At 41.7% G+C, this 18,400-nt stretch overlaps 1 protein-coding gene across 1 annotated transcript in view; it reads right to left on the reverse strand.

The window, feature by feature from the left end:
* The window catches only part of avil (advillin), a 50,076-nt gene extending 31,679 nt beyond the window's left edge, over positions 1 to 18,397 (reverse strand). The window contains exons 1-7 of the mRNA XM_061984753.2: positions 18,248 to 18,397; positions 12,774 to 12,893; positions 12,628 to 12,708; positions 12,467 to 12,541; positions 2,745 to 2,941; positions 2,572 to 2,680; positions 2,388 to 2,498 (exon numbers count right to left, since the gene is read on the reverse strand). Coding sequence (XP_061840737.1) covers positions 2,388 to 2,498; positions 2,572 to 2,680; positions 2,745 to 2,941; positions 12,467 to 12,541; positions 12,628 to 12,687 — 552 coding nt within the window. The 5' untranslated portion in view covers positions 12,688 to 12,708; positions 12,774 to 12,893; positions 18,248 to 18,397. The remainder of the gene's footprint in view (positions 1 to 2,387; positions 2,499 to 2,571; positions 2,681 to 2,744; positions 2,942 to 12,466; positions 12,542 to 12,627; positions 12,709 to 12,773; positions 12,894 to 18,247) is intronic.
* Positions 18,398 to 18,400: the final 3 nt, after the last annotated feature.

Genomic DNA, 18,400 nt, shown 5'->3' on the forward strand with positions numbered 1-18,400 from the left:
TGTATATATATATATATATATACTGTATATGCAGTATGTGTATATATATATATATATATACTGTATATACAGTATGTGTATATATATATATATATATTGTATATACAGTATGTGTATATATATATATATACACGTATATACATGTGTGTATATATATATATATATATATATATATATATATATATATATATATATACTGTGTATATATGTGTATATATATACGTATATACACATGTGTATATATATATACTGTGGTGTATATATATACTGTGTATATATGTGTATATATATACGTATATACACATGTGTATATATATATACTGTGTATATATATATATATATATATATATATATACATATATACACATGTATATGTGTGAATGTGTGCCAAAATATTACACGTGTGTATATATATATATACACACATATATATATATACACACACATGTATATATATATATATATATATATATATATATATATATATATATATATATATATATATATATATATATATATATATATATATATATATATATATATATATATATATATATATATATATATAAATTATATATATATATATATACATACATATACATACATATACAGGTAAAAGTTTGGTTTGGGGTGCCATGTCATCTGCTGGTGTCGGTCCACTCTGTTTCCTGAGATCCAGGGTCAACGCAGCCGTCTACCAGCAAGTTTTAGAGCACTTCATGCTTCCTGCTGCTGACCTGCTCTATGGAGATGGAGATTTCAAGTTCCAACAGGACTTGGCGCCTGCACACAGCGCAAAATCTACCCGTGCCTGGTTTACAGACCATGGTATTTCTGTTCTAAATTGGCCCGCCAACTCCCCTGACCTTAGCCCCATAGAAAATCTGTGGGGTATTGTGAAAAGGAAGATGCAGAATGCCAGACCCAAAAACGCAGAAGAGTTGAAGGCCACTATCAGAGCAACCTGGGCTCTCATAACACCTGAGCAGTGCCAGAAACTCATCGACTCCATGCCACGCCGCATTAACGCAGTAATTGAGGCAAAAGGAGCTCCAACCAAGTATTGAGTACCGGTATTGTACATGCTCATATTTTTCATTTTCATACTTTTCAGTTGGCCAACATTTCTAAAAATCCCTTTTTTGTATTAGCCTTAAGTAATATTCTAATTTTGTGACACACGGAATTTTGGATTTTCATTTGTTGCCACTTCAAATCATCAAAATTAAATGAAATAAACATTTGAATGCATCAGTCTGTGTGCAATGAATAAATATAATGTACAAGTTACACCTTTTGAATGCAATTACTGAAATAAATCAAGTTTTTCAAAATATTCTAATTTACTGGCTTTTACCTGTATATATACATACAATCACACACACACACACACACACACACACACACACACACACACACACACACACACACACACACACACACACACACACACACACGTGTATATATATATAGTTACTTTACATGCAGTCTGCTTTTGGCCCCCGGCCAAATTTCTTTAGCCCAATGCGGCCCCCAAGTCAAAAAGTTTGGACACCCTTGCACTAAGCAGTAATGCACCCAATACTACAAAAGATCATGTAATAATTAATAATGACTACAATAGTAGTACTGAATTAGTTCCTACTCCATATTTGTGTGGTGACGTAATTAGTGTGACACATTTAAGTAGCAAGGTTGTATTGCCGCTGAGTGTAATACTGAAATAGTTGCTATAATCATGTACTAATCAATAATTGTCATCTGGTGCGTGTTGTGTTAATTAGCCACACAAATGAATGTATAAAAAATACGCAGCTCAGTATTCATGTGATAATGTAACACGCCAGGAGCTGTTTGCGGTCTCCTTGCCCTCAGCGCTATGGGGATCGCGGCCGGACCTTCCCGCGGAACTGCGGAAAAAGCGCCGAAAAGCCGTGCCGGCACAAAGATGAAGGAGCAGAGAAAGAAATTTAAGCCTGCAATTCCCTCTGTCTTTATGGGGAACGTGCGGTCTTTGGCGAATAATGTGGACGAATTGTTCGGGCTCGTCCGAATTCAAAAGGAGTACGCCATGTGCAGCATCATGTGCTTTATGGAGACTTGGCTACACGCGGACTTCCCGGACCACAGAGCGTCTCTACCCGGCTTCACAACCTCACGGGCGGATGGAGACACACTCCTGAGCGATAAGAAGAAAGGCGGCGAGATTGCCATCTTGGTGAACGAGAGGTGGTGTAATCATGGACATGTTACTGTTAAGGAGATTCTCATTTCGGGTGACTTTTATCATGCTTCTTTGGACTCAATTTTACCCACTTTGAACAATTTTCCTTGTGGATCAATAAAGTTTGTCTAAGTCTAAGTCTAAATGAGAACAATTGTCTTACTTTAAGTCTCTCCTGTTTGTTACTATTGGGTCCATTCCACTGGACGATACTCTTTCCCATGTCCAACAGAAAGACGTCGCCAAGGTTGAAGCTGATCCAGCTCACGTCCACCTGGAAGCAGTTAGGCAGTGTTTACACACGAGGTCCTGTGCATGTTGCGTAACACTCTGAAAGTATGGCTCACCTCCTTGGCGATCACTCGCTTCTTGCCCTTGACGTGAAGCAGCCTCTTGACGTCGTAGGTGTTGCTCTCAGTGTGCCTCATGCCGGATGCAACGCCACCTTTCTTGTAGCTGCCATGACACAGGATGACAGTGACGATGATGACTGGAATCTTCCAGGTGATGTTCCACTCACATTATCCCCAGTTTGAAGTAGCCTCTGAACGCGTCAGACTCGTGGTCTTGGACCTCTCGGTGTTGGATTGGCGTGGAGCCCAGGAAGTCATCCAGCTGGGTGGTGTAGACCGCTGCTGCGCCTTGTTCGTCCTGAGAGGACTCTGAGCCGATCCAAAAGTGGATGTCGTAGCACAAGGAGTTCTTCACTCTCTGGGTCTGGAGATAGGACCAAGAGTCACACACAAACATACGGAGGGTTAGGGTTAACCTCTATACAGAAAATTATTTAGCCCGTTAAAATGGTAATGAATCAAAATTAGTACTTAATATTGTCTGAAATTTTTGTATTTAAAATATATATATACATACACACTTACACACGATATAATATAATGTACAATACATAACAAATGCTATACACACACATATATATATATATATATACGTATATACACACACACACACACACACACACACACACACACACACACACACACACACACACACACACACACACACACACACACACACACACACACACACACGTATATATACACATATATGCATATGTACAGTATATACACACTATACACTTATATATGTATATATATATACATACACACACATATATACATATATACACACACACACACACACACACATATATATATATATACATATATATATATACACACACACACATATATACATACAAACCCCGTTTCCATAAGAGTTGGGAAATTGTGTTAGATGTAAATATAAACAGAATACAATGATTTGCAAATTCTTTTCAAACCATATTCAATTGAATGCACTACAAAAACAAGATATTTGATGTCCAAACTCATAAACTTTTTTTTTTTTGCAAATAATTAACTTAGAATTTCATGGCTGCAACACGTGCCAAAGTAGTTGAGAAAGGGCATGTTCACCACGGTGTTACATCACCTTTTCTATTAACAACGCTCAATTAACGATTGAGAACTGAGGAAACTAATTGTTGAAGCTTTGAAAGTGGAATTCTTTCCCATTCTTGTTTTATGTAGAGCTTCAGTCTTTCCGGGGTCTCCGCTGTCGTATTTTACGCTTCATAATGCGCCACACAGTCTAGACTGCAGGCGGGCCAGAAAAGTACCCGCACTCTTTTTTTACGAAGCCACGCTGTTGTAACACGTGCTGAATGTGGCTTGGCATTGTCTTGCTGAAATAAGCAGGGGCGTCCATGAAAAAGACGGCGCTTAAATGGCAGCATATGTTGTTCCAAAACCTGTATGTACCTTTCGGCATTAATGGTGCCTTCACAGATGTGTAAGTTACCCATGCCTTGGGCACTAATGCACCCCCATACCATTACAGATGCTGGCTTTTGAACTTTGCGTCGATAACAGTCTGGATGGTTCACTTCCCCTTTGGTCCGGATGACACAATGTCGAATATTTCCAAAAACAATTTGAAATATGGACTCGTCAGACCACAGAACACTTTTCCACTTTGCGTGAGTCCATCTTAGATGATCTCGGGCCCAGAAAAGCCGGCGGCGAGAAACGACGAGAAGGAGCCATTCCGGTACTGCGGCGGAGAAGAGAGGGCGCATCCTTGGATGTATCTATGACGGGGCCGGGTGAAATCCAGCAGGAAGCCCGACCCCTGATGACCCCGATCTTCGAAACCAAAGCAAACACCAGAGTAGGTACCTGGAACGTGCGCACACTGTTCCAGTGTGGGCGCATGGACCAGGTGCTGAAGACTATGATGGACTATCGTCTGGACATCTTAGGCGTTAGTGAAATGAGGTGGACTGGGCAGGGGCGCCTCGTGATTGATGGAGCAACCGTTATTTTCTCTGGGAAGCAAGACCACCATACCCATGGAGTCGGGATCATCCTTTCCAACTGTGCGGCGCAAGCGCTAGTGGGATGGAAACCGGTGTGAATGAGTGCATCATCACAGCAAGGCTCTATACTAGACATGCCAAAGTCACCATTGTGCAAGTCTATGCCCCAACCGAGGCTGCCTCAGAAGAGGACAAGGATGCCTTCTACAGCCAGCTCCAAGCAGTGCTTGATGAGATCCCCAGCTACGACATGAAGATGCTGAATGGAGACCTAAATGCGAAAGTGGATGGCGACAGAAGGGGCCTCAATGCCACAGTGGGACCACACGGGTCTGCAAGCTCTACCAATGACAACGGGGAGAGACTGTTGATGCTAGCCAGCACCAACGGCCTCAGCATTGGCAACACGTTTTTCAAGCACAAACAGATCCATAAGATGACATGGGTTTCACTTGGGAGCGGAACCCGAAATGAGCTGGACTACATATGCATAAACACAAGATGGCGTTCGTCACTGCTAGACGTTCGTGCACACAGGGGTGCAGATGTAGGCTCAGATCACTTTCTTGTGGTGGGTAAAATCAGGCTAAAGCTGAAAAAGGTGCAAAAAATGCAGCCCAAGAGACCCTACGCAGTGGAAAAGCTTAAGAACACCAACCTGTCGAGAAGCTACCGTGAGCAGTTGAGGAAGAAGCTTGAGGTACCACCACATCCTTCCATTGAGGAGCAATGGAGTCTGTTCTCCCGTGCCATCACTGAGACTGCGGAAAAAGGCAGAAGGGGCAGCAACAAGGAGAGATGGATAACGGAAAAGACCTGGAAATTGATTGACGAAAGGAAGATTGCAAAGATGGATTGACGAAAGGAAGATTGCAAAGATGGAAAGAACAGAAGAGGAGGCTCCGATGCTGGAGGATGAAAGACGAGGAGTTCAGACGCCTGGACCGGGAAGTAAAAAAGAGCTGCAGGAAAGACAAACGGAGGTGGCTGGAGGAGAAAGCAAAAGAAGCACAAGAGGCAGCAGAGTAAAACAACACTAGAACACTCTACAGGATTGTGCGGGAGCTAACCAGCTCCAGGAGCAGCTCCGGGGTGCCAATCAAGAGCAGGTATGGCAGGGCACTCCTAAGCGACGAGGAACAGGAGGCAAGGTGGGTGGAGCACTTCAAATAGGTTCTCAACCAGCCAACACCTCCCACTCTTTCTTTTTGATCGGGAAACACCAGCCCCAACTCTGACAGTCACCTCAGAAGAGATAACCAGGACCGAGGTTGCCCAAGCAATCAAGAGCCTCAAGAACAGCAAGGCACCAGGACACGACGAGGTATCTGCTGAGTTGCTGAAGCACGGTCAAGAGGTGGTCGTGGAGAGCCTCACGCACCTGTTCAACCTGATCTGGCATGTCTAAGAGGTATCTGCCGACTGGAGACGGGGGGTGCCAGTGACGCTGCCAAAGAAGGGAAACCTCGCAGACTGCAACAACTGGCGGGGCATCACACTGCTGTCAATCCCAGGCAAGGTTTTCTGTAGTGTGCTGCTTCAATGCCTAAAAGACGAGGTAGATAACATCTTAAGGGAAGAGCAAGCCGGCTTTCGAAAGGGAAGGTCCTGCGCGGAACAGATCTTCACTCTTCGCAACATCATAGAACAGTGCCAAGAACTCCAGACACCCCTCATCATCAATTACATCGATTTCAAGAAAGCCTTCGACAGCATCCACCGGGACTCACTGTGGCAGATCCTCCAGCTATACGGTATACCATCAAAGTACGTCAACATCTTCAGAGCCCTGTACCACAACTTCACCTGTTGAGTAAAAACCACCAACAGCACAACCGACGACTTTTGACATTGTGACCGGGGTAAGACAGGGTTGCATCTTGTCTCCCTTACTGTTCATCATTGTCATAGACTTTGTCATGAGGAAGTCTGTCGTCGGAGCAAACCTCGGCATTAAGTGGGGAGGGGGCGGACTGGCAGATCTGGACTTTGCGGACGACTTGGTTCAGCTTAGCCATTCCTACGCTGCGCTCAAAAAATTGACCAACAATCTGCATGAGCAAGGGGAAAAAGTCGGCCTATGTATAAGCCAAGAGAAGACCAAGGCCATGACCGTCGCACAAGACCAAAACGTTCCACTGTTCACCGTAGGCGAACAAGGCATAGAGTAACTTCACGTATCTTGGAAGCAACATCTCAAACACTGGAGACGCATAAAAGGATGTACAGACCAGAATCGGAAAAGCTGCAGGAGTCTTCCAACGCCTCCGGAACATCTGGTCATCAAAATCTATCAGTACGTCCACAAAGCTGCGCCTCTATATGTCAGTGGTCATCCCTACAGTGACCTATGCCTGTGAGACGTAAATGAAGACATCAAGCATTACTAACAAGCTGGATGTCTTCCACCAACGGTGCCTCAGATACCTCTTGAGGATCTCATGGAGAGACCACATCATAAATGAAGAGGTGATGAGAAGGGCAGGGGTAGCACCATTGTCTGACAGTCTCTGACATGAGAAGGAGAATGGCTGGACACGTACTCCGACTGCCAAGAGAAAGACCGGCAAGTGTGGCAATGGACTGGGTGCCAGAAGGGGGAAAGAGGAAGAGAGGACGGCCAAAGAAGACGTGGAGACAAACAGCCAAGAAAGACCTGAGAGAGATGGGAGTCAGCTGGCATGGAGCAAGAAGGGTCGCCAGTGACCGGAACAAATGGAGGGGACTCGTCGCCCAATGTTCCAACAGGAATGGGAGGAACTAAGTCGTGGTCAAAAGTTTACATGCATTTGTAAAGAACATAATGTCATGGCTGTCTGAGTTTCCAAAACTTTCTACAATTCTTATTTTTTTGTGATAGAGTGATTGGAGCACATACTTGTTGGTCACAAAAAACATTCATGAAGTTTGGTTCTTTTATGAATTTATTATGGGTCTACTGAAAATGTGAGCAAATCTGCTGGGTCAAAAGTATGCATACAGCAATGTTAATATTTGCTTACATGTCCCTTGGCAAGTTTCACTGCAATAAGGCACTTTTGGTAGCCATCCACAGGCTTCTGGCAAGCTTCTGCTTGAATTTTTGACCACTCCTCTTGACAAAATTGGTGCAGTTCAGCTAAATCTGTTGGTTTTCTGACATGGACTTGTTTCTTCAGCATTGTCCACACGTTTAAATCAGGACTTTGGGAAGGCCCTTTTAAACCCTTCATTCCAGCCTGATTTATCCATTCCTTTACCACGTTTGATGTGTGGTTGGGGTCATTGTCCTGTTGGAACACCCAACTGCGCCCAAGACACAACCTCCGGGCTGATGATTTTAGGTTGTCCTGATTGCCATGACGAATTTGCTTGTAAAGACAAAACAACTTTCATCGGCAGACATTTATCCATGAAAATATGGAAAAGCTGCCGACGGTGTGTTTGACACAGAAGCAGCTGAAAGGAGATGCTGTAGAATTCCAGTCTTTAATGTAATTGTTGTACATTATTATTACATGATTTCAAAAAACCACTGCAGTTGTTACTAGTATTATTCCATAATATTGTTCTTACACAAAATTTCTTACCTAAAAGTTAGTTTTACACAAAATTTCTTACCTAAAAGTTAGTTGTTTTTTTAAAAAGGCATGTTATTTGTGGTGCTGTTTTGGGAGAGTAAGAACCAACTCAATTAATTTCAATCAATTTCAATGGCAGACGAGTGTTTTGAGTTAAAATTAAGCTCTTAAGTTGACTGTAAATTAGCGTGTTTGTTCAATTCATAATCATTTTCCACTTTTTTTTTCAATTAGTTAATTATTTATGTTTTAAATGAATGTACTTATTGGATACAAATTGTCAATCGGAGGTGGGCGGGATGCAGGATGTGATTGTAGTCAATAGTGCCAATGGCTCAAAGTATGGTTGTACGGTATACCGGTACTAGTATAGTATTAGTAAGGGAAGCGTCTGAAAATCTGGGAACTAAATCGTTACCAAGAAATCTCTTCACCAGTGTGTTTCTAAAGGTGTCTAATAACATGTCCTAAAAAGTAGAAATTCAACTCCTGGGGGAAACCTCATAAAAAACTGCACAAAGTCGGGGTGCCAATAACCGATTTTTTGAAAATTTGAAAATGCTTAATTTGGCCTTAAGTAACTTGTGAGGGGTCAAACTAGGGTTTTTTTATGATCCTGAGTTCATTTGTTTTTCACTACAACTATTCCTTAGTGGAAAAACTGCCACACCCTTTTTTGCATTTACATAAAGTTGCATTTATTACAATTTGTTTCACATTAGTCAGAGCAAACAGTGATCCCCTTTGTGGAATGCTTTATGAGTCAATGTCTGCCTCTGAGTATTCATCATAAATGCCATCACCATGAATAGCATTCTTGCAGGTAATGCCTTGACAGACTCCACAAGCTGAGATGCACTTGACGCTATTCTTTTTGCAGCTGCATCGCCAGCTGCTGCAATCTCCATGGCAATTGCAGCTTGTGAACTGGAGTAGCTCTTCCGGAGCCATGGGGTCTAGAGTTGGAACTGGCTCATAACCATGAACACCTATTGTCCATCCATAGTCACTGGGGTCCAGAGACAAGCTCTGTAGAAGGAGCCAGTCCCGAGTCTGTAGGTAGACACGGAGCGAAGGCTGTGCTTGTAAGCAGGCAAAGTTTCCAGTTCCTTCATCAGTTGACAGTACAGCCGTGCACCTTTGGCATACTGATGATGGCCTGCAGCTGCAAAGATGTCCAGCATCCAGGTAGCAATGCAGGACAGGTGCCCATCGTGGTCTGCAAGCCTCTCCGTTCGGATGAACAGCTTAATAACATTTACCATGTGGTGGTACTGCACCCAGAGTGCAGGTGTTCGTCCCCCTTTGGCGAGTCTTTTGAAGGTTTTTTCAAATCTCTGCTCAAACAGTACCACCACTGGATCTGTGTGACTGGCTCCCATCTTCCCATCAGCTACCATCTCTATAAAAGGTCCTCATTCCAACAAGCTCCTCCTCAGTGAAGGCATGTTTCATGATGTGCTGATACATGGCTGCACTAATGAGGAGGTGAGCACGGATTGCCTTGTCAAAACACCCTCCATCCAGGATTGGCTAGCTGTCGTACTCCCCGGATAAATCAGCTGGATCAGCTCTAGTAGTCCAGAATCCTCCATGTTGATACCAATGTATCCAAGGTAGGACTTCAGCAGATGAAACCCGCCCAACCTCGGAATGATGGGTAGATTGGCCTGCTTAATAATATCCACAGCCTTCAGCCAAATCGGAAGATCGAATGTCACTATAGTGACCTTGCCTGCAGAGAGCCGGATGCACTCTTTGAGAGTGGTGAAGATGGTGTTGTGGTCATTAGGGTCACCATCGATGACTGGGAGGAAATCAATCTGTGTGCTCTGCTTGACATTATCAGAATGGATACTCTTCATCCATCCATTCCAGTTGGTGTGTAGGAAGTCAGGATCCTGAGCTTTGATCACCCACCCTGCTGCCCAGAGTATATCACCCAGTGTGAGGAGTGGCTGGCTATGTATCAAACAGGAGGAGAGTTCATCAATGGGCAATCTGTGTGCTCTGCTTGACATTATCAGAATGGATACTCTTCATCCATCCATTCCAGTTGGTGTGTAGGAAGTCAGGATCCTGAGCTTTGATCACCCACCCTGCTGCCCAGAGTATATCACCCAGTGTGAGGAGTGGCTGGCTATGTATCAAACAGGAGGAGAGTTCATCAATGGGAAGAAACGTGATGGAGTTTATTCCCTTCTGTTTCATGTTCATGAATGGAAGAATATTCACTTCAGCTTGCTTCAGGAGCTTAGCTTTGGCAAGGGCCTTCAATTTTACCCCCTGGACAGCTGCTGTTGTCCACGGATCTGGCAAAGGTGGTGCCGGAGAGGTTACTTTGATCCAACCCATGGAATGCAAGGGAGTGTTTCCATGAATAGAGACAATATTTTAATCTATATTGTCCCCAACAAACTGAGTGACTGCATTGCTTGCTTCATCAACACCCATGGAGACCACCTGATCATCACTTTCACTAGCTGTCGGAACTGATATATCCTCAAGTGCGGCATCTACTGCAACCTCATCATCGATCTGATCATCTGATTCTTCCACAATGGTATCAAGAGTGCCAGATGTATCTGGGATGTCATCTCCGTTCCTGTCTTTAAGGTAGCAGTATTTGTAGTTTTGGTGCATGTTTGGTGCTAATGTTAAACTCATAACGTCCTCACATTGAAATGCCAATCAACTACAGCAACCATCACTAAACACTGACTTGGCCCATTCATCATGTCAAACATTAAATAATAAACTATTATCTTTTTTATCTTATTATTATTATTTTTTTACATACTGTATACCCTGCATGGTATGTGTGAGTAGGGGGCATTGTCGGGATGAGGAAAGGAGGTGTGGCCATTTTTCCACCAGGGAGTGGTCTTTGTGAAAAATAAATACTTGCAATGAACTCAGAATAGTGAAGAACCCCTAGTTTGACCCCTCACAAGTTACTTAAGGCCAAATTAAGCATTTTCGAATTTTCGAAAATCGGTTAATGGTACCCGACTTTGTGCAGTTTTTTACTAACTTCCCCCCAGGAGTTGAATTTCAACTTTTTAGGACATGTTACTAGACACCTTTATAAACTTATTGGTGAAGAGATTTCTTGGTAACGATTTAGTTCCCAGATTTGCCAAATATACCATGAGATGACCTTACTATATCGAGGTACTTAGGAATCAAAAACGGTACTATACTCCGTAAAGCCATATTTTTTTTTTTTATGGGCATGACGGCGCGTCGTTGTCAGGTCATGACATTGCTGGTTCGGCAGCGCGCACACACAGAGTACTTACAAGCAGACACAGTGTGTAGACAGAAAAGGGAGAATGGACGCATTTTGGTGTAAAAAGTAAAGATAAAGGTGAAGTTATAACACTGAAACACCCTCAGGAAGAGGTGCTTTAAGACATGGCTAGCTAGCTAGCAGCTAACGTCCATCCGCAGTCGTCAGTGTTTTAGCTACTTCTAAATCACTAATCCTGGCCTCCATGGCGACAAATAAAGTACATTTCTTACAAGTCGCATTATCACTGGAGGATGAGGAATAGCTAAACATGCTTCACTACACACCGTAGGAGGATACAATAGCTCACCGGCGTCACAATGTAAACAAATGCCATGGGTGGATCTACACCTGACATCCACTGTAATGATACCAAGTACAAGAGCATATCGAGTCGATACTACTGTGATTACATTGATATTTTTTATCGTCACAAAATCTTTTTTCTTTTAAATTCATGTTTATAAACTCAAAAATACGTCCGTGGACACATGAGGACTTTGAATATGACCAATGTATGATCCTGTAACTACTTGGTATCGGATCGACACCTAAATGTTTGGTATCATCCAAAACTAATGTGAAGAATGCAAACAACATTAGAATAAGTGATTATTACATTTTAACAGAAGTGTAGATAGAACATGTTAAAAAAGAAAATAAGCAGATAATAACAGTAAATGAACAAGTAGATTAATAATTCATTTTTACTGTTTGTCCTTCATAATTTTGACAGAATATAAATGACACAATATGTTACTGCATATGTCAGCAAACTAATTAGGAGTCTTTGTTTGTTTACTTACTACTAAAAGATAAGTTGTCAAGTATGTTCACTGTTTTATTTAAGGACTACATTGCAGTAATAAACATGTTTAATGTACCCTAAGATTTTTTTTGTTAAAATAACGCCAATAATGCCATTTTTTGTGGTCCCCTTTATTTTGAAAAGTATCGAAATAGATTTTGGTACCGGTACCAAAATATTAGTATGGAGACAACCCGAGCTCCAAGGTTGTATCAATGACAGCAGCCACAAACATCATGTTACTTACATAGAGAAGAACATAGCAGTCCCCCTCATAAAAGTGTCCGTAGGATTTCTCAGGGACTTGAACCAGCTCCATTTTCTAGTGCACAAAGAGAGCAAGTCTGTTTGCACCATTACACTGCACAAGTCTTTTGTTTAGTCAGCATCCAGCAGGAAGCAAATTACCTCAATTCTCCAGATTAGAATCCCGGGTGTATGAGTTACGGCTCGAAATGCATATTCCATGTTGCACCTCTGTGGTTTCACCTGAAAACACACAACATGTTGACACACCAAAAACATGAGGTAACTAATAATAATATCAAACATACCTTTCAACAGTTGATAACAAAAGTCCTTCAATCCACTTCAAGGTACCTAAAGGATTTGCATCAATTTGCGTGTTTCAGGACCTCACAAAGTTCTGGCCAATCACAGAGGATGACAACATGCTGTAGGCAAAGTGGCACAAAAAGATTCCGCATTCAAAATAAACATGCTCGGCATCATTTGACACACAGGATTTTTTTTCTTCCTTTTAACAACACTCAGTAAATGTTTGGGAACTGAGAAGACACATTTTTGAAGTGGAATTCTTTCCCATTCTTGCTTGATGTACAGCTTAAGTTGTTCAACAGTCCGGGGTCTCCGTTGTGGTATTTTAGGCTTCATAATGTGCCACACATTTTTAATGGGAGACAAGTCTGGACTACAGGCAGGCCAGTCTAGTACCCGCACTCTTTTACTACGAAGCCACGCAGTTATATCACGTGGCTTGGCATTGTCTTGCTGAAATAAGCAGGGGCGTCTATGATAACGTTGCTTGGATGGCAACATATGTTGCTCCAAAACCTTTATGTACCTTTCAGTATTAATGGTGCCTTCGCAGATGTGTAAGTTACCCATGCCTTGGGCACTAATACACCCCCATACCATCACAGATGCTGGCTTTTACACTTTGCGCCGAGAACAATCCGGATGGTTATTTTCCTTTTCGTTCCGGAGGACACGACGTCCACAGTTTCCAGAAACAATTTGAAATGTGGACTCGTCAGAGTTTTAACTTGCACTTACAGATGTAGAGACCAACTAGTGATTTTCTGAAGTGTTCCTGAGCCCATGTGGTGATATCCTTTACACCCTGATGTCACTTGTTGATGCAGTACCGCCTGAGGGATCAAAGGTCACGGGCATTCAATGTTACGTGCAGTGATTTCTCCAGATTCTCTGAACTTTTTGATGATATTGCGGAGCGTAGATGGTGAAATCCCTAAATTCCTTGCAATAGCTGGTTGAGAAATGTTGTTCTTAAACTGTTGGAGAATTTTCTCACGCATTTGTTGACAAAGTGGTGACCCTCGCCCCATCCTTGTTTGTGAATGACTGAGCATTTCATGGAAGCTGCTTTTATACCCAATCATGGCACCCACCTGTTCCCAATTAGCCTGTTCACCTGTGGGATGTTCCAAATAAGTGTTTGATGAGCATTGCTCAACGTTCTCAGTCTTTTTTGCCACTTGTGCCAGCTCTTTTCAAACATGTTGCGGGCATCAAATTCCAAATGAGCTAATATTTGCAAAAAACAACAAAAGTTTCTCAGTGTGAACATTAAATATCTTGTCTTTGCAGTCTATTCAGTTGAATATAAGTTGAAAAGGATTTGCAAATCATTGTATTCTGTTTTTATTTACCATTTACACAATGTGACAACTTCACTGGTTTTGGGTTTTGTATTTTATTTACTATGCCATAGCACTTTAACCTCAATGATTTTATTGGTTTATTAGGTATCATATTTTATTGTTCTACAGTGTGCATGTGTAGTGGTGATCGTTTGTGTTTAAAAAAAAAAGTTTTTATGTTTTAGAGGATTTGTGTTTGCTTGCTTCATTCTGTCTTGACGCTGAATTACAAATGTCTGCACAACTATTTTACCACCGGGTACTATTAAAACAAACCTTGAACAAATGTGTCACTGATCTCCAGTCACAACTCCCGCTAGTGCAAGGCCAGGCTGAGCGCTTTTGGAGATATTCGGCACGCTTCCACGCCTCAACTTGACAGCGGTGGTAACGCACCTTCACCTCGAAGGACCGCTTGTTTCAGATAAATGTTTGAAAACATTTATCAAAAAACACCTTTTGTCTCGCCAAATTCATTTGTAGCAGTCCCACTGTAATTATGCTGTGCCACCCACAAATAAAATAAATGTATGGAAACAGTAACTATATGGAAATGCGTGCAGGTTTTGAGGAATCACAAGTATGCTTCTTACAGTAAAATGCGTGCTGTGTGTAAAAAGCGGCCAGAAATCCAACTAAATTGAATCAAACTTTTTAACAAGTATCATGCTGCAATATGTTTGTCAACAATATTTGGTTTCCTGTTATAAACCAACATGCTAGCCCATCATTTATTCAGGTTGCCGTATTTTCCGGACTACAGGGCGCACCGGTATATAAGCCGCAGCCACTAAATTTGAGAAGAAAAAAATATTTTCCTATATATTAGCCTCAGATACTTTGCGCAATATGTTATTTGCACAGAAATATTCTGTAAATGTTTATTTACATACCTTAATTGTTTCCAAACGATGTCTGTAACACGGCAGTAAAACAGTTGATCAAACAAAAGAGAAGTCATCGTCATGTACCCGCCTGCTAGTTGCGTAAGCTAGCTCTCCAACCAGCTAAACAGACTCAATAACTCCACGGTGATCCATCCATCCATTTTCTACCGCTTATTCCCTTTGGGGTCGCGGGGGGGCGCTGGAGATGTTAGTTATATTGTAAAAAACTAACAAATGTAACTTGGAGTGAAGAATAAAGAAACTATACGAGGAGAAATGTTATTTAAAGATTAGTAGACGGAACGACACTTATCCTTCCGGTTTACGGCACAGAAAAAAAGGAAATACCGTAGACTTTCAACCCACAGCACCTGCAGTGAGCGAACCCGTCCAAAAGATTGCGCCATAGGACAAACACTAACACACCTTTTAGTCTACTAAAAACAATGAAAAATCCACAGATTAGCCGCACCTTTTTTTATAAACCGCAGGAAAAGAGTAGGGGTTTATGCTGTGGAAAATAGAGTAATACTACATTACTTGAAACACTGTATTTACAAACGTTACTTGTAGTGAAAAATGAAGAAACTATACGAGTAGAAACGTTATTTAAAGATTAGTAGACGGAACGGGGCATATACTTTCGGTTTAAGGCACGAAAAAGAAGGAAACACTTTTTTCCCCATATATTAGCCACAGATAAGTTGTGAAATGTGTTATTTACACATAAATATTCTGTAAATGTTTTATTTACATACCTTAATTGTTTCCAAATGGTATCTGTAACACGGCAGTAAAATGGCTGATCAAACAAAACCAAAGTCATCGTTATGACTAGCTGCGTAAGCTAGCTCTCTAAACAGCTAAACAGACTCAATAACTCCACGGTGATGTTAGTTATATTGTAAAAAACTTACAAACGTAACTTGGAAGAATGAAGAAACTATATGAGTAGAAACGTTTTTTAAAGGTTAGTAGATGGAACGGCCCGTATACTTCCGGTTTAAGGCACAGAAAAGGAAATACCGTAGACTTTCAACCCACAGCACCTGCAGTGAGCAAACTCGTCCAAAAGATGGCGCCACAGCACAAACACTAACACACCTTTTAGTCTACTACGGAAGTTTGTTGTGTACAAAAAAATGAAAAATCCACAGACTAGCTGTACCTTTTTTTATAAACCGCAGGGCTCAAAGCCTGGGAGGAAAGTAGGGGCTTATAGTGTGGAAAATAGGATAATACTACATTACTTGAAACGCTGTATTCTGCATGCCTCAGTTACAAGAGTGTATTAAATTAAATCAAACTAACAAGTATCATGCTGCAATATGTTTGTCAACAATATTTGGTTTCCTGTTATAAACCAACATGCTATTTTGGCCCCTTATTTATTCAGGTTGCCTTATTTTCCGGACTATAAGGGGCACTGGTATATAAGCCGCACCCACTAAATTTGATTTAATTACACAGAAATATTCTGTAAATGTTTATTTACATACACTAATTGTTTCCAAATGGTGTCTGGAACACGGCAGTAAAATGGATGATCAAACAAAACAGAAGTATTCGTCATTGACCCGCCCGCTAGTTGCGTAAGCTAGCTCTCCAAACAGCTAAACAGACTCAATAAATCCACGGTGACGTTAGTTAACAGCACGTATCATTCCGGTTTAAGGCACAGAAAAGAAGGAAATACCGTAGACTTTCAACTCACAGCACCTGCAATGAGCGAACTCGCCAAAAAAGATGGCGCCACAGCACAAACACTAACACACCTTTTAGTCTACTATGGAAGTTTGTTGTTTACAAAAGAATAAAAAAATCCATACATCAGCCGCAACTTTTCTTATAAACCGCAGGAAAAGAGTAGGAGCTTTTTGGGATGGCGTGGCGAAGTTGGTAGAGTGGCCGTGCCAGCAATGGGAGGGTTGCTGGTTACTGGGGTTCAATCCCCACCTTCTACCATCCTGGTCACGTCCGTTGTGTCCTCGGGCAAGACACTTCACCCCTTGCTCCTGATGGCTGCTGGTTAGCGCCTTGCATGGCAGCTCCCGCCATCAGTGTGTGAATGTGTGTGTGAATGGCAGCTCCCACCATCAGTGTGTGAATGTGTGTGTGAATGGGTGAATGTGGAAATAGTGTCAAAGCGCTTTGAGTACCTTGAAGGTAGAAAAGCGCTATACAAGTATAACCCATTTATAGTGTGGAAAATAGGGTAACGCTACATTACTTGAAACACTGTATTTACAAACGTTACTTGGAGTGAAGAAAGAAGAAACTATCCGAGCAGAAACGTTAATTAAAGATTAGTAGACGGAAAGGCACTTCTCCTTCCGGTTTAAGGCACAGAAAAAGAGGAAATAGCGTAGACTTTTAGCTCACAGCAGCCGCAGTGAGCAAACCCGTCCAAAAGATGGCGCCACAGCACAAACAATAACACACCTTATAGTCTACTAGGAAGTTAGTTTAGTCTACTACGGAAGTTAGTTGTGTACAAAACAATGAAAAATACATAGATTAGCCACATCTTTTCTTATAGTGTGGAAAACCGGGTTAATACTTCATTACTTAAAACGCCGTAGTCTGCATGTCTCAGTTAGAAGACCATGGACATGACAAAGACCTACAGATGAAAGTGAATGACATATTTCCTGTCTAAAAAAAAAAAGACTACTATTCATTTTGTAGCATGGTCAATAGATTGAAAAGCTGGGTAAACCATTAAACACACTGGAAAACAAAGCAGTGAGCAAGTTAGAAGAAGTTAGAAGAGCTCCCATGCAGATGGAACTTTTATTTTAAAGACGTCGCCAGTTAAACAACCTTTTAAAATATATTGCAAAACCTTAACACTTGAGACCATATTTTTCATGCCTCCTCTGGAAATAAAGTTGAAAGCGTGACACAGTCACTGGAAAATGGTTATGAACCACACAGCCTGAGCCAAGTATTTCACCTAAGTCTTTTTTCCAACAGTTGGAGGTGCTTACGTCTTTTCAATGACACGGCACACGGCAGTTTTGTCTTTCCTGCAGGAATAAAGTGAGTAACCAACTAATGTAAGCAACCTAAATGTCCATCAGTAAACTGAGAGGAAGCTATCACTCATGCGAAGTTAGAAGAAAGCATCCTGTGTGTATCGAAATATGTCATCTGGTGGAATTATTACCAACATCATCCTACAGGAATTCATATTAGTGTTAGTCTGCAATACAACAAAAAACATGTTACACTTACCAGTCCTGGATGGAATAGCCTTCTTCTTCTTCTTGTTTAATGGTGTGCCACTCGACAATAACATGGGTACGCTTTCCCAAAAGCAGATCACTTTGACAGTATTGGACTGTGAAGATCATGGACTGAAAGGCAACGATGCCATAAAGACAAGAC

The sequence above is a fragment of the Nerophis lumbriciformis genome, linkage group LG23 (assembly GCF_033978685.3).
Source record: "Nerophis lumbriciformis linkage group LG23, RoL_Nlum_v2.1, whole genome shotgun sequence".
Classification (NCBI taxonomy): Eukaryota; Metazoa; Chordata; class Actinopteri; order Syngnathiformes; family Syngnathidae; genus Nerophis; species Nerophis lumbriciformis.